Raw genomic sequence first — 23,419 nt, 5'->3', positions numbered from 1 at the left:
CTGCACCACGGCCCCTGGTCCGGAGAAGCACGGTGAGGTGTGCACCCTCCCGGACCGAGAAACACGCGAGGCACACGACCCTGTGAGCGAGGCACACGTCTAATGACACGTAGAATCCTCGAGTACGTAACTGGCGTTTTGCTACAGATGTTGCCAGTGTCTCTTTCCGGTACAGGAAGTTACCAATGTCACTGAGACTGCACAACACTCAACAACACAAGAGGGCTGCAAAGGCACCGGCCCTCACCGTGACTCCTGGCTGCAATGGCCTGTAGCCCCCTCCCTTGGAGGGCAATGGCTTGAGCTTGGGCCCCCCCTCCATGTGCTCCCCAGGGCCCAGGGGCTCCCCAGTCCTCACCTCACCTGGGCCCCCTGCTCCCCACCCCACTCCATGATCTGTGACTTTGGTCAGTACTGGCTGTGGGACAGCGCGGGCTCCCCAGGGACCTGCCCTGCCCTTGGTGGCACAGCTCGCAGCCGCTGTTGGGGACTGTCTGCATGTGGGGGGATCTCATCAACCTGTGTCAGCCATGGCTGCACCGAGTGGGGTCAGCGCTGGGCGGCAGCCTGGACCTGCCCGCTCCCCCGAGCTCTGCAGGGGACACACCCCTCACATCTGACACCTGCTTAGGGGCAACGGCTGCCAGGGCCCAGGTATACACCCCCTGCTGGGACCTGAGGCCCCAGAAGCCGACACGCTGTGCACCCTCGTACCTGGAGCACCTTAGATCAGGTGGGGCCGAGCGCCACATCTTCTCAAAATAAGGCTGATGTTTCTCCCCTCCAGGAGGTCCCCTCTCCCCAGGTGCCAAGCCCGGTGGGGTGGGGGTGGGGGGCAGCCTCTGCCCAGGATGCCCATGTCCACTGCCCCATTGCAGACCCCGTGTGGCAGGGAGTGCCCCCTGCCCTGGTGCCAGGGGGCTTGCTGGGAAGAGGACTGTGCCCTAGAGGCCCAGCCGGGGGGGTGAGGGTAGCCAGGGAGGCCCCCCAAGGACTCTGCCTGCCTGATTTGCGGGCAGTGGCAGCATGCTGTGTCCCTCAGCCCCAGGGTCCCTGTCACATGAAGACTGAGGCCACTGCCAAAGCCCCCTGTTCCTGCAGGATTGACCAAACTGGATGCGTGATCCAGACGCATGAGGACAGAAATCGACAACACAGGGAGACACCTCAATTTGAAGCAAATCTGTTTTATCCTGATCAGAAAGCCCCTTCCTTGTACCCAGAAGCAGGAAAAACTTGCCAACGCAGCCCCTCCGGGGCCCAGCAGGACAGCCGGGGATCCCTGAGTCCAGCAACGGAATGCCACTGGCCTGAGCCTGGTGGCCCTGGGGTCACAGCCACCTGACAGCCCAGGTGGGAGGACCTAGGAGTGGCCCGTGAGCCGCACGTGGCTCTGCTCAGCGGCTGCGTCGGCCGATGGGGAGGCCCAGGCTGCAGGAGTCCTGAGACGGGGGAGTTCTCTTGGGGAAAGAGGTGGTGCCCAGCTGGCGGGATGACCCTGAATCGAGACCTCCCCATCCTGCCAGCAATCAGGGAGCACAGAGCTGCAAGGCGCGGGCACTGGACGCTGCCACCGCTGCCCACGGACGTCCTGGCTGGGTGGACCATCCTGGAGCACATCGGCCAGGTCAGAGGTCAGCGGTCCGTCCCAGCCCAGGCTGCGGACAGGCTCCCCTGGGGACAGCCCTGACTCTGCACTAAGCAGGGGTCCAGATAGGCAGGGGGTGGGCCTCGGTGTTGAAGACGAAGGCGTCGAGGCTGAGGAAGTCCGCGTCGTCCGAGAAGAGCAGGTACAGGTACTTCAGTGTCTCCCCCAGGAAGAAGCTCTCCATCTTGTCCCGGGGCTCCGGCCGATCGGGGTCCTGCACGTTGTTGATGGAAGAATAGCCGCCCGAGGGGATCTGCCGGGGGGTGCAGCTGCGTCATGGCTCGGGGTGCCCACCCGGTCGTGCTGAGCAGCCCCCGGCCCCGCGAGTGCCCGCCAGGGGGCCTCCCTGCCTCCTTGCAGTGGGTACAACTAGGCTGGGGGGCTCTGGGTGAGGACCCCTCAGGGACAGGCTACCCGGGGGTCACCATCGGACCCCCAGAGACCCACCTGGAGATGCCATTTACCCCCCAAGTGACTGAGGCGCCTTCTCTTCAGAAACCAGGACTGAGGGGCATCGACCATGTCCCCCAGGGCCCCGGAGGAAACCCCAGAACCCACTGCCCTTAGTGCTCCGGGGCCAGGGCAGAGCCGACGGTGCCGAGGAACCAGGCCAGGCCCTGGCCAGCGGAGACCGGGAGCGGCTCCGGGGGGCCAGGCAGGAGCTTTGCAGGGGGGGCCTGGGTGGCCACCCGGCCGGGACAGAGGGACGCACAGGCCCCCAGCGCCTACCAGCCTGTGGCAGCTCTGAGGGAGGGTGGCAGCCGGGCACCCAGGCGGAGCCGCCCCAGGAGAGGCCTGGGCGCACCCACCCGTGCGTGCGTGTTGAAGCTCTGCAGGATCTCCCAGCCCCAGTCCTGGTACTTGGGGTCCCCGGTGAGGCGGTGCAGGTAGAAGAGGCTCTCCACAGTCTCGGGGCGCAGCAGGTTGTGCCTGTCGGCTGGCTGCGGGGATGCACAGCTCAGGGCCGGCCCCCCATCACCAGCCCCACGCCCGGGACCCTCCAGCCCGTTCCCCACCCACCTTGACCTGCACGTCCTGCAGCTTGCCCTGGGGGTAGGTGTTGAAGTGCGCGATCTCGGGGCTCAGCCCCGTCTCCATCTGCCGGTTCATCTGGTAGCAGGTCTCCATCAGGGCCTTGGCCAGCTCCAGGTGCTCGGCTGGCAGCCCGTGGTGCACGCCAAGGGCCAGCGTCCCCGGCAGGAAGCACACCAGGTGGTCCTGGGGATCGCACTGCCTCGTCAGCACCGTACCCCAAGCTCCCGCCCGCAGCCGGCTGACCCGAGCTCACACACGCCTGGAGTCGGCCCTGCAGGCTCAGCCGTCTCAGGAGGGCCACCGCCTAGGGCTGATGGAACCCGGAACACCCAGGCCCAGAGCACCACTGACCCACTGACCATGCATGACCCCAGGCCAGCAGGGGGAAGCGGGAAGGGTAGCAAGGAATGCAGCTCGAGCTCAGGCTACAGGCAACAAGCACGGGTGAGTCCGGGGGGCTGGGGACTGGGGCCACCCAACCCCAGGAGGCAAGAGGCAGGAGAGGGCCTGTGTGCCTCGGCACGGGCAGGGGCACTGTCAGTGCAGGGGGACGAGCACGGGCCCTCCTTCCTGTGGGGGGTTCTGGCCCTGCTCCAGGCCAGCATCACTCATGCAGTCAGGAGGAGTGGAGGGGTCTGAGCTCTCAGTGGCCCTGTGGTGCCCCAGCCACGTGCCCGCAGCACCCCATCGCCCACACACAGCCCCTGGGCCAGGACCTGCACTGAAGCGGATGGCGGCCCCGAGGGGCTGGGGGAGGGAGCCGGAGACACAGATCGTGTCTGCCTGACCACGAGTCCACTCTCTGTGCCCTTCCGGAGGACAAGCCTGGCCATGCAGCAAGAGCTGGCCTCTGCCGTCAGCCCTGCCGAGAGGCAGCATTTCGTCCGTCCTTCTAGCACCTGGGCTCGGGGACTGGCACAGACTCACCATCTTGGGGCGGAACTGGCCGTGGGCGAGCTCCCCCACAAAGGTGAGCTTGCTGGGCTCAGACTGCTGCAGCAGGTGTGTCCTGATGCCCTTGACGGCCTCCATGTAGTCCTCCAGGAGCCTGTCGGGGAGAGCGCCCCGTTACACGGAGAGGCTGGGCCTCCCACCCCATGTGGCCCCCAGTGGCCCAGGCCTGGAACCTTCGGCTTCCGCAGACGGACAGAGCCGGCTGCCGTATCCTTCCTGGCGCCTCTCATGAGAGCTCGACCCTAGGGCCACCCACACGGACACGCTGGTTAACTGGCCAGGTCTGGGTTTGTGAACTTGGGTGATTCGGGTTTCCTACGAGGGTGTCTCTACAGTTCCGAAGTACACCTGTGTCTTTAAAACTCAGTCCTGGGGCAGTGGGTGCCCAGGGGTCCCCCTGTGGGCCCAGCCCCTGCCTGGCCCAGACTGTTCCCCACAGGGCTCAGGACGGCGGCTCCTCCCGACACCAGGAGAAAGGGCAGAGGAAACGGGTCTCACTGCGTCTCCGTCTTCCCGCCCTGGATCCACTGCTTGAGCAGGTACTCGTAGTAGCTGTCGGCCCTGGCGCCCAGGGTGAAGACGCCCAGGTGCGTGAAGAGGCCGCTGTGCGTGTTGATGAACATGGGCACCAGCCCGTCCTTCTTGCTGGGGAGCGAGTGGACGTGCTGTGTCACCTCCTGCACGGCCTCCTGCGGGGGCACGGGGAGAGAGGGTGCAGACCTCGAGGGGACCCGCTCTCCACACCTGCCTCCTCCCCAGGGGCCTCCTGGCCCCACACAAGCATGGTGAGGTGCTGCGTTAGTTTTGAGTGAAATTCGAACAGCCAGAAGGAAATACCTGAAATTACAAAACTGTAACCCATACTATACTTTGAAATTTGCTTTATAACTACCTGTTAAACTGTATTTGGGAATTTATCACTTTTCTTTATGTATGTTATATTTCACAACAAAAATTATGTTTAAGAAAATGAAATTAAGAAAACAAATTCATTTACAACAGCATCAAAAAAGAATAAAATGTTTGGGAATGAATTTACCAAAGAAGTACGCTGAAGACTACAAACCATTATTGAAAGAAACTAAAGCTACCCAAAGAAAGAGGATCCCTACTCACACCCTACACAAAAATTAACTCACCATGGATCAAAGACCTCAATATAAGAGACAGCACCATGAAACTCCCAGAAGATAATGTAGGGAAACATCTTCAACACCTTGTATTAGGAGGTCACTTCTGAAACCTTACACCCAAAGCACAAGCAACAAAGGAAGAAATAGATAAATGGGAACTCCTCAAAATTAAAAGCTTCTGTACCTCAAAGGAATTTGTCAAGAAGGTAAAGAGGCAGCCAACTCAATGGGAAAAATATCTGGAAACCATGTATATGATAAGAGACTGGTATCTTGCGTATATAAAGAAATCCTATAACTCAAGGACAGTAGTACAAACAGCCCAATTATAAAATGGGTGAAAGATATGAAAAGACATTTCTCTGAAGAGAAAATACAAATGGCTAAAAAACACATGAAAAAAATGTTCATCTTTGCTAGCTATTAGGGAGATGAAATCAAGACCACAATGAGATACCATCTCACACCAATAAGAATGGCTGTCATTAAACAGGAAACTACAAATGGTGGAGAAGACGAGGAGGAACTGGAACTCTCATTCAGTGCTGGTGGGACTCGATAATGGTGCAGCCGCTCTAGAGGACAGCCCGACAGTTCCTCAGAAAACTAGGTATGGAGTTACCCTACGATCCAGCAATTTCACTTCTCGGTATTCAACCAGAACATCTGACAGCAGCGTCACGAACAGTATTTGCACACCAACTTCATAGCAGCATCGTTCACAATTGCCAAGAGATGGAAACAATCCAAATGTCCTTCATCAGATAAGTGGAAAATAAAATGTGGTACATACACATGATGGAATACTAGGCAGTAAGAAGGAACGAGGTCGTGAAACACGACAACGTGGACGAACCCTGAAGACATAATGCTGAGCGAAATAAGCCAGGCACAAGAGGAGAGATACTGTGCGTTACCACTAATGTGAACCCTATGAAAAATGTAAAATAAGCGTCTTATATTGTAGAATATAGGGGACCAGAGACAGACGGCAGCTAGTGAAGGGGGAACAATAATCCAGTAAGAACAGACAAGCTACTGAGGTGACTTCATGGTATGGGAACGCTCAGGGGCGACTCTGGAAGCACAGTGGAAGGAATGAAGTTATTTCAGGACATTTATTCTTCCCATTGCTTTGCTTTGTTTTGTTTGGAAATGGATTTTTTTGGTGGATAAATTAATTTTAAATGAAGGAAAGAGAGGAAAGAAAAGGGGAGGGGAGGGAAGCAGCGCTGGGTGCAGGGCGCGGTCCCCGCTGCAGCTGCAGAGCGGCCCTCCGTACCTGGAACTTCTCGACTCCGGTGAGCCGGGAGAGCTCGCGGAACTCCAGCTGGATGCTGGTCACCTCGGCCACCGAGCTGTCGGAGGTCCAGCGGGGCGGGTGGGCAATGCCGGTGCCGAGGTTCACGTCCGAGTACGGGACCTTGGACGGCGTCTTGAAGGCGGGCATCAGCCGGTTCCCGAGATCCTCCTGAGACCAGAGGACAGCAGGAAGCCCATGCTTCCGCCAGAGGCCCCGTCCCCACGGCACCTGTCCCATGGTCCTCCACATCCACCCTGAGGTGGAAGGAAGTGTTCTGGGGGCGCCCCAACCCTGCACGGCCCCCAAACTCAATGCCAGCAGAAGTTAAGGACTCACCCAGCACCGACGGGCCTCTCCCTACAGGACCCAGCGGCGATGCACAGTGCTGCCTCGGCCACGGAGAGCCAAAGCGGCTTTAAGGCAGAAAGGTGTGAAACCCCCTCCCCACGTCCGCTGGAACCCAGGGACCGGCTGTCTGCACCCACCGCTTTCTCCAGGAAGAGGCTGTCCCCCGTCAAGTGGTATGTGCTCAGGAGGCTCCCCAGGATCCGGATCGTGCTCTCGAAGAGGTTGACGTCCACGTCTTTCTGGAAGTTCAGCTTCTGTGACACCCACTGCTTGGCTTCTTTAAACTCTAAGACCGAAAACAGTAGAGATCACTGGACGGTGTCAGGAGCTCCGTCACTCACCTTCGGCCCATCGGTCCTCATCTCGGTGCCTTACCGCCAGAACTTTCTCTGTGGGGCTCAGTGCCATTTCTGATTTCGAGGACAGTCAACTCTGAAGTCCTCAAGCTACACAGACAAAGCACCAGAGCGCAACACTCAAAAGGCCACCCAGCAAAGGACCCCAGGGTTAGTAACTTTATTGGTAGCCTTAAAGCCATTCAGAAAAATTTAAAACATAAAAGCATGAAAAAAATCTTATAAGCAATTCTTGAGGCCCCACCCCGGTCAAGATGGCGGAACAGGACGCTCAGCACCGTGTCTCCCACAGAGGCTTTGAACAACCAGCAAGACTTGGCAGAAATATCATTCCAGAGCTCCGGGAAACAGTTAAAGGACTACAGCAACAGGGCAAGGGCTGAATGAAGAAAAGGCAATTTAAACGGTAGGATGGGAAAGAACAGTCTCTTCAACAAATAGTGCTGGGAAAACTGGAAATCCACAGCCAAAGAATGAAGGGGACCCTTACCTCCCACCACATACAGAAGTCAACCCAAAATGGATCAAAGACCTACATACAAAGACCAAAACTGTAAGAGTGCTAAAAGAAAACACAGGGAAACACCTTCAGGGTGTCCTGTCCGGCGGTTTCCTGGACTCTACAGCGAAAGCACAGCAATAAAGAAATGGGACCTCAACAAAATTAAAACTTCCGTGCAACAGAGGACCTCATCCTGAGAGTAAGGAGACAACCTCAAAATGGGAGGAAGTAACTGGAAACAATATATCTGATAAAGGTTTAATATCGAGACTATATAAAGAACTCCTATAACACAATGACAGAAAGACAAATAACCCAATTAAAAAACAGCAAAAGGCTTGAACAGGCATTTCTCCAAGAAGATATTCAAATAGCCAAAAAGCACATAAAAAGATGTTCAACATCAACAGCCATTAAAACCACAATGAGATACCATTTCACACCCACTAGAATGGCTGCTATTAAAACACACACGCAGACAACTGTAAGTGCTGGAGGATGTGGAGAGAGAGGAAGACTCGTTCACTCTTAGTGGGCACGGAAAATGGCGCAGCCGCTGTGGAGAACAGTTTGGCGGCTCCTCGGGAAGTTAGTACAGCATCACCATTCGCCCTGGCGATCCCACTCCCGTGAATACGCCTTAAAGGGCTGAAAGCAAAGACGGAGACAGACACCTGCACGTCAGTGTTCACAGTGGAATTATCACAGCTGCCAGAAGGGGGAAGCAGCCCCAGTGTCCATCACCCGACGACTGGATAAACACAATGTGAAATACACAAACCAGGGAATGGTGTTCAGCCGCAAAAAGTAATGTTCTGATGCACACGGCAACAGAGGAGGACCCTGCAGGCATCGCGCTGAGCGAACCACGGCCACGTGACCAGCTACAGAAACGAGGACTATGACGGCATGAGTATTTCCTTCTTGTTTTGAGTGTATTTGTCTGCAAAGCAAGTATCTTTGCTTTCTTCTCTGACTTATCCCCTTATCATATGATATAAGCTGTACTGTTCATTTTGCTGTATTTAAGTTAAAGGAAGTCAATTTTAAGAGTTAATATGTCACCCAAGGACTTGCACCCTATTCTGGAGAGATTTAGTGCATTTCCAGTTGTACACAGAACAGTGGAGTATTGTTAGGCCAAAGATATGTCTGTTATTATTCTCTACTTAGAGATAAAGGTTTAAGACGATGTGTGTAACTGCCAAGTTGATGAGGGGTAGACTGTGAGGGTTAGGTTCATGTGTCAACTTGACCAGGTGGTGGTACCCTGGTCAAGCAAGCACTGGTCTAACCGTTACTGCAGGGACATTTGTGGCTGGTTAATAAACCAGAAGGCTGGTTTATTAAATCGTCAGCTGACTGCATCTGTGACTGAAGTCATCAACGAAGGGCGTGTCTTCCACAACGAGAAAATGCAATCAGCTGGATTCAATCCAGTCAGCTGGAGACTTTTAAGGGAGACAGATGGAGGACCTCTCACTTCTTCTTCGGCTAGCTGGCAAAGCATTTCCTGAGGATTCACTGGAGTTGCCAGGTTCGTGTCCCGAGGAGGTCATCGAACACCTTTCACTGGAGTTGCCGGTTTGCTGCCCTGCCTTACGGAATTTGGACTGTGCATACCCCACAGCTGCATGAGACATTTTATAAATCTTATATTATTAGATCTCTTTGTTGATTCTGTTTCCTAGAGACCCTAACTAATACACCCCACAAGACTGCATTGAAGAACACGCTTTTGTAGGGGACAGAACAGATCCAAACCAGCACAAATGTGGTTAAAAGGGGGAATTCTAGGTTGTATATATATATGTTACTAGAATAAAAGATTTTAAGAAATGTAGGACTGCACAACACAGTGTGCCCCAATATAAATCATAGATTGTAGTTAATAGTCCAATTACAATAATATTGTTTTATTATCTGTGACAAAGGTACCACATAGGGAAAACTGACGGAGAGTAAGCTGGAACTGTTCTATCTGCATGATTTTCCTATAAACTACAAATGCTCTAACAAAACAAAACAAAACAAAACAAAGAGCACTCGGCTCTCTGGCACCCTGGCTGCCCGGAGCCGCCCAGCTCCCAGCGCAGGACCCCGGCCCCAGTCCCAGGGCGAGAAGAGCAACCCTCGTGCTCAGACTCGGGGCCAGTCTCGGGGTGGCAGCCGACGGACTCGTCGCAGACTCGCTGTCCCAGCACGTGCCCTGCGGGGAGAAGGCGACTCGTGGTGCCAGGGGAAGCAGTCGAGCTGCAGGGCCTGGCACCAAGGGCTGCGGGCTGGAGGCTCACAGTGCAGGGCCCTGGACCACGTGGAGATGCTATTTCCTGGGAAGTGGAGAAATTCAGATACATGTACACGGGGGATTTCCTAGAGCCACGGGTGCATGCTCAGGAAAACACACACATGCAGGAAGGACTGGAGAGGCCCTTACACTCTTGCCTCACGCTATTCTCTAAACATACTGCATGGATGAGTCCCGCAGGAGAGCCTCCCACAGGCAACTCTACAGAGGACAAGGCGTTTCTTTCTTCTTTATTAACTCCTGGTGTCCAAGGACATCTGTCCTAAGGCTCGCTGGATACAGGCTTCACGATCAGAAGCCTGAGTCTGTTCCAGAGATAACATGTTAAAACATCAAAACGTCCAGGTTTCAACCAAAAGAAACGAAATAATGGCTGAAAACTTCCCCAATCTAACAAAATAAATGAATATACACATCCAAGACACTCAACAAACTCCAAACAGGATAAACCCAAACAGACCCATACCACGACATATTATAGTCAAGATGTCAAATGTCAAAGATGAAGAGAAAATTCTTGAAAGCACAAGAGAAGAAACGCGTCATGTATAAAAAGAGGCTCAGGTAAACTATAACCCAGAACCCATGAATCTCGAAGACAGTTGTATAAAAATGTAGCTTATGAGGGGTGACAGTGGGATTGGGAATGCCATAAGGACCAAACTCCACTTTGTCTAGTTTATGGATGGATGTGTAGAAAAGTAGGGGAAGGAAACAAACAGACAAAGGTACCCAGTGTTCTTTTTTACTTCAATTGCTCTTTTTCACTCTAATTATTATTCTTGTTATTTTTGTGTGTGTGCTAATGAAGGTGTCAGGGATTGATTTAGGTGATGAATGTACAACTATGTAATGGTACTGTAAACAATCGAAAGTACAATTTGTTTTGCATGACTGCGTGGTATGTGAATATATCTCAATAAAATGATTAAAAAAAAAAAAAAAAAAAAGAGGCTCAGGAAGATTAAGTGCTGATTTCTCATCAGAAACCATGGAGGCAAGAAGGCAGCAGGATGACAAGTTTAAAGAGCTGAAAGCAGAAAGCTGCCAACCAAGAATTCCATACCCAGCAAAATTATCTTTCAAAAATGAAGGAGCGATTAAGACATTCCCAGATAAACCAAAGCTGAGGGACTTCGTCACCACTAGACCTGCCCTACAAGCAATGCTGAAGAGAGCTGTGTGGGCTGGAAGGAAGGACAGCAGGGTGAAGCTGCGTGAAGAAACAAGAGTCCTCCAGCAACGCTAACCGGACGGGTGGATATATATGCCAGTACTCTTGTATTTTTGGTTGGTAGCTCCATTTTTTACTTCCTACAGATAAAAAGGCACATGAGTAAAATGTTGATGATAAATGAACGACTGTGAACTCATAATGTCTGAACATCTCATTTGTGACAAGAACCACAAAAGGGGGGGGACGAGGGGAACAGGAACACAGTTTGCCTACCTACTCAAGTTAAGGTGATATGAACGCCGGATATTATACACTTAGGATGTTAAATTTAAGCTCCATGGTAACCACGAAGACAACAGTGGAGAATCTGAAAAGCCATTCAGGACAGAAAGCAGGTCCAGGGGCCGGGGCGGGAGCTAATGCGTACGGGGGGAAGGGTTCGTCTGGGTGATGGAAGTTTATAGCCCTACTTGCTATCCATCTAAAAAGAGAAAGCCTCCACAGCTCAAAGTGGAGGACCTAGAAAAAGAACACACAACTCAAAGCAGGCAGAAGGAAGGAAATAACAAAGATTAGACTGGAGATAAATAAAATACAGAATAAAAACAAACAGAGGAATCAACAAAATCAAAAGGAGTAGGGGTGAGGCCTGCGACAGTGCCAACCTGAGTCACCCACTGGACAGCGTGCCTGGGAGTGACAGGGATGGGAAAGGTCATGCTGCTTACATTTCCACAGTTAAAAGGAAAAAAAACAGGGAGGAAGGGCAACAAAGGAGACGATGAAAATTAAACGCAACACGTGATCCTGTGAGGGATGTAATAATGAGAGGGAGAGGCTCAAAAGGACATCATTGCCTCTTATGAAGACACTCAAATATAGACCAAAGGCTTTAGATCAATATTAAATTTCCTGAACTTGTTCACTGCACGTGGGGAATATCCCAGTTCTAAGGAAATGTACATGGCGGTATTAAGCATTCAGGGAGCACGAGGAACATACAACCTGGACACAAGTGTTCAGAAAATGGACTGACAGACAGACAGGCAGATTGACAGACAGAAGGAAAGACAGAATGATACAGCAAAAGTGGCAAAAGGTTACAACTGGTGAACTGGGCATCTGAGGGATGGGGAGATGTTGGCATTCTCTGTATAGTGTTTGTATTATTTTTGTAGCTGTCCTGGAAGTTTGAAATTATTTAAAAATTAAAAATTTCTTTTTAAAAAGTAGCTGTTTAAAATTTTGCTTAAGAAATAACTAAAGACATTACTTTGACAAAGTGAGGATAAAAAAAGGATAAAAGATTCTGGCACAGGAAATTAAGCAATGTACTCTCAAAGAGCCAAATGGGTCAAAGAAGAAATCGTAAGAGGAAGTAGGAAATATATCTTGAGGTGAATGAAAATGAAAACACAAAATACCAAAACTTATGAGATGCGGCAAAGGCAGTGTCGAGAGGGAAATTTATAGCTCTAAATGCTTACATTGAAAAAGAGAAAGATCTCAAATCACAGACCTAACCTCAAAAGTGGAGGATCTGGAAAAAGAACAAACTAAACCCAAAGCGAGCAGAAGGAAGGAAATTATTCGAATGGACATAAATAAATTAGAGAGGAAAAAAGAAAAAGAAAACACAGAGAATCAACAAAATCAAAAGTTGGTACTTCGAAAAGATCAATGAAATCGACAAATCTTTAAACTACGAAAAAGGACACAAATAACTAAATCTGAAATGAAAAGGGGGACATAACTACTGACCCCACAGAAATAAAAAGGACTGTAAGAGGATACTATGAACTCTGCACCAAAAAAAAAGACAACCTAGAGGAAATGGACAAATTCCTAGAAACACACAAACTGCCTACACTGACTCAAGAAGAAAGAGAAGACTCAACAGAACAATATAGCAAGTAAAGAAACTGAACGAATCATCAAAAACCTCCCCAAAAGGAAAAGCCCAGGACCAGACGCTTCACAGGTGAATTTTACCAAACAATCCAAGAAGAATTAACACCAATCCTGATCAAATTCTTCCAAAAAAAAAAAAAAAAAAAAAAGAGAGAGAGAGAAGGGAACACTCTAACTCATTCTATGAGGCCAACATCACCCTCATAACAAAACCTGATAAAGGTACACAAGAAAGAAAAGAAAATTACAGACCAATATTCCTTAAGAATATAGATGCAAATATCCTCAACAAAATACTAGCAAACTGAATCCAACAGCACCTGAAAAGGATCATACCCCATTGTTGCAGTTTGCTAATGCTGCCGGAATGTAAAACACCAGAAATGGATTTTTTTTTTTAATTCAGTTTTATTGAAATATATTCACATACCATAGTCATTCATGGTATACAATCAACTGTTCACAGTACAATCATATAGTTATGCATTCATCACCACAATCTATTTCTGAACATTTTCCTTATATCAGAATCAAATAAGAGTAAAAAAATAAAAGTGAAAAAAGAACACGCAACCATCCCCCCATCCCACCCTATTTTTCATTTAGTTTTTATCCCCATTTTTCTACTCATCCATTCATACACTAAAGGGAGTCTGATCTACAAGGTTTTCACAATCACACTGTCACCCCTTGTAATCTACATGATTATATAATTGTCTTCAGGAGTCCAGACTACTGGGTTGGAGTTTGGTAGTTTCAGGTCTTCACTTCTAGCTATTCCAATACATTAAAACGTAAGAGGTGTTATCTATAGTGCATAGAATGTCCACCCAGAGTGGCCTCTCGACTCCATTTGAAATCTCTCAGTCACGGAAACTATTTCATCTCATTTTGCATTCCCCTTTTGGTGAAGATGTTATTCTCAATCCCACAATGCCAGGTCCAGATTCATTCTGTAAATATATTTTTTATTCTCTGCCCAAATTACTTTGGGATGTGTCACTATTTCACTCTAACCTATACTAACCTACCGTATCTCACTTCCTATTCAAAGTTCCATGTAATTGTGGTGTTTGAACAAACCGACTGTAGAGTTATACTGTTTAGAAAATATAGATCCTGCACCAAATTGACATCTCTTCCCTTGGTCTCACATGGAAGTTGAAGTTTTACAACACAGTCAGTTTAGACCTTTACCCTTTGGCCCGGTTTGCCCTAGTCTTAACCAGATCTGCTTCATTCATATCACTAATTGAAGTCTGGGCTCTTTTTCAGCTTTTTTTTAACAGTTGCTGTATGCACTAATACTGACATTCGTATCTGCAGAGCTCTAGCTCTGAGTTTCAGGTGTCTCAGAGATACGCACTGTTCCAGAGACCAATCAGGTTATACACTAAGGGGTCAGCATCTCAAAGTTTAGAGACAGGCATAACAATTCAGGAATAGAGTTGACTGCTGTAAGATCTTACAATCTAGGGACTATTACAATAATCATGTTCACGTTAGGCTATGTTCTAAGATTCAATTCTGAGTTTACACACTGTAGTCAGTCCATACTGGTGAGGCATGATAGTGTTTGCCTTTATTTCTGGCGTACTTCACTCAAATGTGTACAGGATCCATTCACCTTGTTGTGTGTCTCACAGCATCACTCCTTCTCATAGTTGCTCAATATTCCACTGTATGCACACGCCCCAGTTCACCATTCTGTTCCTCACTCTATGTACCCTTAGGCCACCTCCACCCATTGCAAATCATGATTACTGTCTAATGGATTGGCTTTTATAAAAGGGGGGTTATTTGCTTGCACAGTTACAGTCTTAAGGCCATAAAGTGTCCAAGGTAACACATCAGCAATCGGGTACCTTCACTGGAGGATGGCCAATAGTTTCCAGAAAACCTCGGTTAGCTGGGAAGGCATGTGGCTGGCATCTGCTCCAAAGTTCTGGTTTCAAAATGGCTTTCTCCCAGGACGTTCCTCTCTAGGGTGCAGTTCCTCAAAAATGTCACTCTTGGTTGCACTTGGGATATTCGTCCTCTCTCAGCTTCTCCGGAGCAAGAGTCTGCTTTCAACAGCCGTCTTCAAACTGTCTCTCATCTGCAGCTCCTGTGCATTCTTCAAAGTGTCCCTCTTGGCTGTAGCTCCTCTTCAAAATGTCACTCTCAGCTGCACTGAGTTCCTTCTGTTTAAAAGTCAGCTCACTTATATGGCTCCACTGATCAAGGCCCACACTGAACGGGTGGGGCCATGCCTCCATGGAAATTATCTCATCAGAGTTATCACCTACAATTGGGTGGGGCACATTCCCATGCAAACAACCTAATCCAAACCTTCCAACTTAATCCCGACTAATATGTCTGCCCCACAAGATTGCATCAAAGAATACAGCTTTTTCTGGGGGACGTAATACATTCAAACTGGCACAACCATGATCAGGTGAGATTGATCCCTGGTATGCAAGGGAGGTTCAACTAAGAAAATCAACTAACATAATACACCACATTGATGCAGAAAAGGCATTTCACAAAATCCAGCATCCCTTCTTGATAAAAACCCTTAAAAAACCAGGAATAGACGAAAATGTCCTCAAAATGATAAAGTACACATGTGGTGGTTTGGAACTGTGTGTACTCCAGGAACTCGTGTCCTTGAATCTAATTCATTTCTGTGGGTGTGGACCCACTGTAAGTAGGACCTTTTGGTGAGCTTAGTTCAACTAAGGCGTGGCCCAGGGTGGGTCTTAATCCTCTTACTGGAATCCTGTCTAAGCACAATGAATACACAGAGAAAGAGAAACCCAGGGAAGCCAGAAGCTGAAACCAAGGAAACCAGAAGAGAAGGGAGAGCCCGGAGAGGCCGCCGTGGGCCTGCACACGTGGCAGAGGAGCCAACGACCCCCAGCAGCCGGTCTTCAGGAAGAAAGCATCACCCTGATGACGCCTTGACTTGCAGTTTCCTGGCTTCAAACTATAAGCTAATCATCGTTTAAACCCGACCCATTCCATATTTCCTGCAAGCAGCCTAGGAAACTGAAACAGCGTCTATGAAGAGCCCACAGCTAACCTCATCCTCAATGGTGGAAGACCAAAGCCTTCCCCCTAAGACCAGGAACGAGACTGGACGCCCACTGTCAGCACTGCTAGTCAACATCGTGCTGGAAGCTCCAGCCAGAGCAATCAGGCAATAGAAGAAATTAGAGGCATTCAAATCGTTAAGGAAGAAATGAAATTTCCTGATTTGCCGGTGACATGATCGTATATCCAGAAAATCCTGAAAAATCCACAACAAAGCTACTAGAACTAATAGACGAATTCAGAAAAGTGGCGGAGTACAAGACCAACATGCAGAAATCAGTAATGTTTCCATACACTAGTAATGTATATAATGTATACATTTAAGAAATCAAGGAAAAAATCCCACTTACAATAACCACTAAAAGAATGAAACATCTAGGAATAAATCTAATCAAGGAAGTAAAGGACTTGTACACAGGAAACTACAAAACATTTCCAAAAGAAATCAAAGAAGACCTAAATCCAATGGAAGGCCATTCCATGTTCATGAATTAGAAGACTAAATATTTAAGATGTCAATTCTACCCAAAGCAATTTATCTTCAGTCAAAATTCCAAAAACCTTCTTTACAAAACAGAAAAGCCAACTGTCAACTCTAAATGGAAAGGTAAGGGGCTCTGTTCCAGTTTGCTAATGCTGCCCTTTTGCAAAACACCTGAAATGGATCGGCTTTTATAAGGGGGGTTTATTTGGTTACAAAGTTATAGTCTTAGGCCACAAAGTGTCCAAGATGAGGCATCAATAGGGTATCTTCACTGAAGGATGGCCATTGGCATCCAGAAAAGCTCTGTTAGCTGGGAAGGCACTTGGCTGGCGTCTGCTCCAGAGTTCTGTTTTCAAAATGGCTTTCACCAAAATGTCAGTGTCAGCTTCCAATGGCCGTCTTCAAAATGTGTCTCTCAGCTGCAGATCTCTACAAAATGTCACTCTCAGTTGCTCTCTCCAAAATGTCACTCTTAGCTGCTCTGAAGTCCTTCTGTCTGTGAATTCCTTTATATGACTCCAGTGATCCAATTAACACCCACCCTGAATGGAAATTATCCAATCAAACCTTTCACTCACAGTTGACTGAGTCACATTTCCATGGAAACAATCAAAGGGTTCCAGTCTAATCAACACTAAATACATCTGCCCCCACAAGACTGCATCGAAGACCATGGCGTTTTGGGGGATATAATACATCCAAACCAGCACAGGCCCCGACTAGCTAAAGCCATTCTGAAAAAGAAGGACTCACTCCCAATCTTAAAACTTATGACAAAGCCACAATAATCAAAACATCATGGTACCGGCACAAGGACAGACATACAGACCAACTGAACAGAACCGATAGCTCAGAAATCAACCTTCAAGACTATGGCCAAACGATTTTCAAAGGGTGAAAATCACTCAATTAAGAAACAATAGTCTCTTCAATAAATGGTGCTGGGATAACTCGATGTCCATAGGCAAGATAATGAAGGTGGACCCCAACATAAACATAAATGAACTCAAAACGGATCAAAGACTTAAATATAAGAGCCAGAACTATTCAACTCCGAGAAGAAAACGTAGGGAAGCCTCTTCAGGACCTTATGTTGGGCAATGGTTCCTTACACTTTACACCCGAAGCAGAAGCAACAAAAGAAAAAAACAGACAAATAGGGCATCATCAAAATTTAAAACTTTTGTGCATCAAAGGATTTTATCATAAAAGTAAAAAGACAATGTACACAGTGGGACAAAATCTTTAGAAACCATACGTGAGGACCCGCCCAGCCCCTCCCCCATTACTGAGGGGCACACAACCGCCCACATGACCAGGCAACAGAGACCCCTCCCACCCAGGGGGGAGAGCATTAAAACCTCCCTCCCCTGGGAAGGGAAGTTAGCAACCAATCTCGCGAGAAACTGCTCTCACAGACCTTTATAAGCTCCCCCCCACCCCGCACTCCTCTCTGTCTCTCGCCTCGTTCGCTTTCCACGGCCACAACTGTGGGACCATCATCTCCCGTCAGCAGGTCCCAGTTAAACCCAGGTCCACTCCGTGCCAGTGTGCTCCTCCATCTCAGGGCTAAGCTGTGTTGGCTAAGCCACATATCTGATATAAGTTTAATATCCAGAATATACAAAGAAATCCTACAACTCAAAAAATGGGCAAAAGACTTGAATAAACATTTCTGTAAAGACACATAAACGGACAAAAAGCACATGAAAAGATGCTCAACATCATTAGCCATTAGGGAACTGCAAATCAAAATCAGAGCATTTCACAAAATTAGAAGTGTTGGAGAGGATGAGAAGAAATAGGAAGACTCATTCATTGTTGATGGGAATGTAAAATCGGGCAGCCCCTGTGTAAAACAGTTTGCCAGTTCCTCAAAAAGTTACGTACAGAATTACTATATGTCCTGGCAATCCCACTTCTAGGGAACATCCCCCAAAGCAGTGAAAGCAGGCACTTGAACAGTTTTTGCACATCAGCAAATATCACAGCAGCATTATCCACAACTGCCATCAGCCAATGATGTCCACACAATGGACTATTATTCAGCCATAAAAAGGAACGACATTCTGATACATATGACAACATGGATGAATCTTGAAGATAGCAAGTTGAATGAAGTAAGCCAGACACAAAATGACAAATATTGTATGATCTCACTAATACAAAATAATTAGAATAAGCAAATTCATAAAGTCAGAAAATAGAATATAGGTTACTAGGGGCTGGAGTGGGGGTGGGGAATGGGGGGTTCATGCTTACATTGTAGAGTTTCTATCTGGGTTGATGGAAAGTTTTGGTAATGGAGGGGGTGATGGTAGCACAACGTTGTAAATGTAATTAACAGCACTGACTTATACATCTGAATGTGAGTAAAAGGGGAAGTGCCAGGTTGTGAACCCTAAGTTAAACCACGCACTATTGTTAATAGTACATTGACAAAAATGTTCTTTCCTGAGTTGTAACATATGTACCACAGTAACCCACAGTGTTAATAACACGGTGTTTACAGGAACACTGCATTTTATGCAGGAACGTTCTGTAGACCTATGTAACATAGTAAAGCTTTCACATTTTCCAATACCCCCATCTCTTCCGACTGTGTCAGCAGCTATGCACATCCTTGCATGTCCTCTTAGCCCTGTGCCTTCGTTATCTTTCCCTAAGGTTGGCTCCGTGGGAAGCTGTGCCCACAGGGGCAGACACTGGGAAACAGTTACCAGTGTCGGCAATTGTGCCCACCCTCTCCCGGCCCCGTGCCCTCTGCCCACACCCACTACAAAATCCCGCCTTCCCCACGGATCAACGCGGGCCGTCATGGCAAGGAACTGCTACCTCTGCCCCCACCACCGCGGACGAGGGCCCCACATAAGTCCCCATTAAACGCCCTGTCTACTCGCCACGCTGGGCCTCTCCAAGCCGTCCTGTGGCCCATGGTGCCCCTCGCACTTGGGTGGAAGATCATTTTATACACAGCCCCTTGCCTTAGTCAGAACAACCTACAACTTCTCTAATTAAAAAATAAAAAAAATAAAAAAAGATTCTGGCATACGTAATCCAAAAGCCAGAGCGAAACCGCCCGGTCTGAAGTGAACACTGCGGAAAGGTCCAGGAGGCCCGGCTGGGCAGGGGTTAGACTGTGTGTGCCCCCACCCACCACCCCCACTGCACAGCAGTGCAGACCCTGAGGGACTGAGGGGCTGCTCCGGCCCCAGTGCACTCCCAGCAGCTGGGACAATGAGACAGCGGCTCCGAGCCCCCACCTGGTGGCGGGCACGATTGGGAACACAGGCACCGAGCACGGCCCCGGCATGTCCACTCTGTACCGGAGAAGGGAACACGCAGCACAGGTTGCAGCAGCATTTGCCCCCGGTACCCCACCCTAGCCCAGCGGGAAGCCCGTGGGTCAGACGGAGGCCTCGGCTGCGTGCCCGGGACAGGGACAGGCACCTTTTTGCAGACCCAGAATCCACATGGTGTCCAGGGCATCGATGAGTGTGAGACCAAGGCCGAACCACTCGCTGAAGGACCGGGAGAGAGGCTTCAGCTCATCGTGGCCCCAGGCGAACTTCCGGTACCCTTTCCAGGCGTGGCGGAAGGCAGTGATCACAGCCTGCTGGCGCTGGTTTGGGGAAGCTGCAGGGGGAGAAAGGGCTGGTTGGTGGGGATGTCCCAGGGCCTCAGGCCAATTCACAGACCCCAGGCCAGTGGCCAGGCCTCCCCAGTCGGGTGAACTCTAGGGGAGAGCAAGAACATCCATCAAGGCCACCAGGCAGAAGAAAAGGGGCAAGAAGCGCCACGGTGTGGAGAAGTGGTGGCCCCGGGACACAGCAGCGGCAGGGACCCTCGGAGCAGCACCCAGGCTCCCCGGGCAGGTGAGGCCCCATCTCGGGCCGAGGTGACAGCCCCTCCCAGGGCTGTGGTGATGACTCAAGGAGCCAAGGCAGTCGAAGCACACAAAATAGAACCTGCGGAGCTGTGTTCCACCTGGATTTTAAAATGTTAGACCAAATAAATAAGTAAATAAAAATTAAAAACAATAAAAATGTTAGACACTGACAAGCAGAGTCCAACTCTGTAAGAACACCCTAAACTCACGAATATTACTATTCTGTCAAATCAGCTCCCGAGGGTTTTAAAGAGGAAAAGCCCGGCACGAATGTGCCGAGCCCTGAACCCCATCACGGGGGCCCCTCTCGGCCACGTCCGTGGGCCCCACAGAGGACCGCGCCCCACGGTGTGAACACAAACACGGCTGTCAGTGGCACTGAGCCCTGTCCCTCTGAAGGCTGGTGCGTGGTGGCTGCGGTGCTGGGCCACGCACTCGAAGCCGCGTGGAGCCTGTGTGCTACGGGCCGGGCTCTGGGACACACAGCGAGGGTGGTGGGCCCTGGACTCGCAGACCCGGCGTGAGGCCCCACATCATGCAGATGGCCTCGGGCAGGGGACGGCCAGGGCTTGGCAGCCACCGCCCCCTAGAGTCCCCGGTCAGCGCTGCCACGATGTGCTGACCACATGCGCCACCAGAGGCCACCAGGCCCGGGGGTGGGTGGAGGTGCCCGTGAGCAGCAGCTGTGTGTCCGCAGGGACGTCCAGCCTTCCCAGGGCCCAGTGCTAGCCAACAGGCTACTAGGAGCCGCTCCCTTTCCCCAGTGTGCCAACGCGAATGGGAACCCGGGAGCGTGGACAGCTGGGAATGAGGAAGGGTCACGGCAGCTCAGGAGAAGCAGAAATGCAGCGCTCCCGGCCGGATTAGGCCGCATCTCCACCATGGAGACGGTGGGGCCTGAGCCCAGGGCGCAGCCTTACCTGGAACTTTCTGAGTCCTGGCTTCCGGGGATGCACGCTTGGTGGAGGCCTCTGCATTTCTGGAAGGGAGCGGGGTGTCTCGCTCGGGCTCGATCACTGCTCCCCTCCAGCTTCAGGGAGAAAGGGAAAGAGCCGTCAGCAAGACGCAAGCGGCCACCTGCCTGGCGCTGCCCGCCGTGTGCCAACCCCCCGGGGGCAGACCAGCCCCCCCCACGGTCCCCCTCTAGCTCGGACGCCTGGCTGACGCACCTGGGAACAACCTGGGCCTTGCAGACCCAACCCGTGCGGTCCAGGAAAGGGGCTGGGGACGTGAGGGCAAGGGCGGCCTGGAGGGGACGGACGCGCGGACCAGGCCCCGCCATGGGTGGGCCCGGGGGGGGTGCCCAGGGCAGACTTCTGTTTTCCTAAATTATGTTATTGGTTGTAAATTGTGGTAAAATATACCCAACATAAAAGTGATTTTAAGTGAACAATCTTTGACATGAAGTACATTGACAAAACGTGTCACTTTCACCACTATGTACTTCCAGACTGTTTCCATCATCCCAAATCAAAGCTCTTTCTCCTTTAGCAATAACTCCCCATTCCCCTCCCCTGGTAACCACTGGTCTGCTTTCTGTCTTTATGAATGTCCTTATTCTAAGCATTTCACATGAGAGACGTCATAAATATTTGTCCTTCTGAGTCTGGCTTATCTCACTCGACAGGATGCCTCCAAGGCTCACCGGTGCGGCAGCCTGTCCCAGCAGCCACTTCTTTTTACGGCTGAGGAGCATTCCGGTGTATGGGAAAGATCACATTTTGCTTCTCCATCACCTGTGGGTGGACGCTTGGGTTGCCTCCACCTTTTGGCTCTTGTGAGCAATGCTGCAATGGACACTGGTGACCACAATGGCTGCACCATGATACACTCCCATGAATATAAAAGGGTTTCTGTTTCTCTGCATCCTTGTAAACACTTTTTGAAGTCGCTTTTTTTTTAAACAGTAGCCATCCTGGACAGTGTGAAATGCTATCTCATAACAGTTTTAACTTGCATTTCTCTTAATGCGTAATGATGTTGAGCATGTTTTTATATACTTATTGGCCATTTGAGTACTTATTTCTCTTTGGACAAATAACTTCAAATTCTTTGCCTATTTTTTAATTGGCTTGTATTTTTGTTCAATACTGTAAGACAAGGGGTAAGTTTAGCTTTCACATCAAGGTGACGTGAAATACAGGAAATAGAAGCTAAACACAACTAGCACATACTGAGTCTGTGATTAGAGGGAAAGAAAGGGCCTCTGACGTGAGCCTCGAGTTAATGCCGGTAACAGCCAAGGTCACTGAAATATGAAGGAATATGAGGTGTAATCAAAGGCGGGTTGGTCAGCTCTCGGATAAACCGTAACCTCGGGAGTCCCCGGCCAACGGGGAAACGGGAGGGACCTGCGTGTTAGGCTCAGGAAATAACTTGTGCTTTCCTTTGCTCAGGGTGCCGACCGTTCCGTTTTCTTTTGGTCGTGCACTCGCTCTTACAAAAACAAAAATAAATTTCTTTTCTCCTCCACAATCAAATAAGCCTATATTTTCTTCCAGGTACAGCTCTGTTTCTAACAACCTGGGGGCTCCTCCGGGATCCGACGCATCGAGGAGGACCCCCGGGACGGAGGAAGGGAAGGTGCGCCCGCCGTGTGAGTGGTCTCGGACTCCGTCGTCAGGGGCCGGCCTCTGACTGCTGGCGAGACCTGAGATCAGACGCTTAGGTCTGCCGATTGTGGACAAGAAAAGGGGAAGGAAAAAACGTGCCTCGCAGCCACCAGGTAACTCTGTGCATAGACCAAGGTAAGAAAAAATTTAAAAAAAAGGACTACTAAGTATTGCCTTAGTGGTTGGAACATTCTAGTAAGTCTGAGGCTGATCCTGAGGGAAAGATGCCCAGACAGGACTCAGAATGGGGAAGAGAGGCCATCGGCTGGCCGGGGATACAGGGAAGGGGGTACCTGCAGGGTCCCCCAGGAACATTCCTCTGGATAGTCCACTGGGGAGGATATTAAAACACTGAGCCGACAGTAATCGGACTAAGGGAAAGGATGAAAGAAAAATGATCAAATATTGTTGGTACGTTTGGAAAAAGAAAAAAAAAAAACCACAAAAACATTTTGCTGCTCGATGTATTCTGGCCAAGATACGGGGCCGATGAGGATTGGCTCTGTGCCACCTTGTACTCCATGTTAATAAAAAGAAACCTTTCTCTAGGGAGGAATCTGATTATGCCCTGCACTGGCTGCAGGGAAAAGAGACCAGTTTTTATCCCATGAAAGCTAAAACCCCAGACCCGGAAACTAAATCTGCAGAAACTCAAGCCTGGGATCCTTTATTACACCTGCCTCC

The 23,419-nt window shown here is 49.8% G+C and overlaps 1 protein-coding gene across 2 annotated transcripts in view; it reads right to left on the bottom strand.

Annotated features, from left to right (window-relative positions):
* Positions 1-1,167: 1,167 nt before the first annotated feature.
* The window catches only part of MAN1B1 (mannosidase alpha class 1B member 1), a 39,617-nt gene continuing 17,365 nt past the window's right edge, over positions 1,168-23,419 (bottom strand). For both annotated transcript variants that reach the window (XM_037850885.1, XM_037850887.1), the window contains 9 exons: positions 21,044-21,153; positions 19,685-19,870; positions 6,559-6,707; positions 6,053-6,241; positions 4,136-4,326; positions 3,611-3,731; positions 2,669-2,866; positions 2,458-2,589; positions 1,168-1,901 (listed from right to left, as the gene is read on the bottom strand). In XM_037850885.1, the coding sequence (XP_037706813.1) occupies positions 1,698-1,901; positions 2,458-2,589; positions 2,669-2,866; positions 3,611-3,731; positions 4,136-4,326; positions 6,053-6,241; positions 6,559-6,707; positions 19,685-19,870; positions 21,044-21,153 (1,480 nt within the window). In that variant the 3' untranslated portion in view covers positions 1,168-1,697. The remainder of the gene's footprint in view (positions 1,902-2,457; positions 2,590-2,668; positions 2,867-3,610; positions 3,732-4,135; positions 4,327-6,052; positions 6,242-6,558; positions 6,708-19,684; positions 19,871-21,043; positions 21,154-23,419) is intronic.

The sequence above is a fragment of the Choloepus didactylus genome, chromosome 10, assembly GCF_015220235.1.
Source record: "Choloepus didactylus isolate mChoDid1 chromosome 10, mChoDid1.pri, whole genome shotgun sequence".
NCBI lineage: Eukaryota > Metazoa > Chordata > Mammalia > Pilosa > Megalonychidae > Choloepus > Choloepus didactylus.
This window is presented reverse-complemented; position numbering and strand designations above follow the sequence as displayed.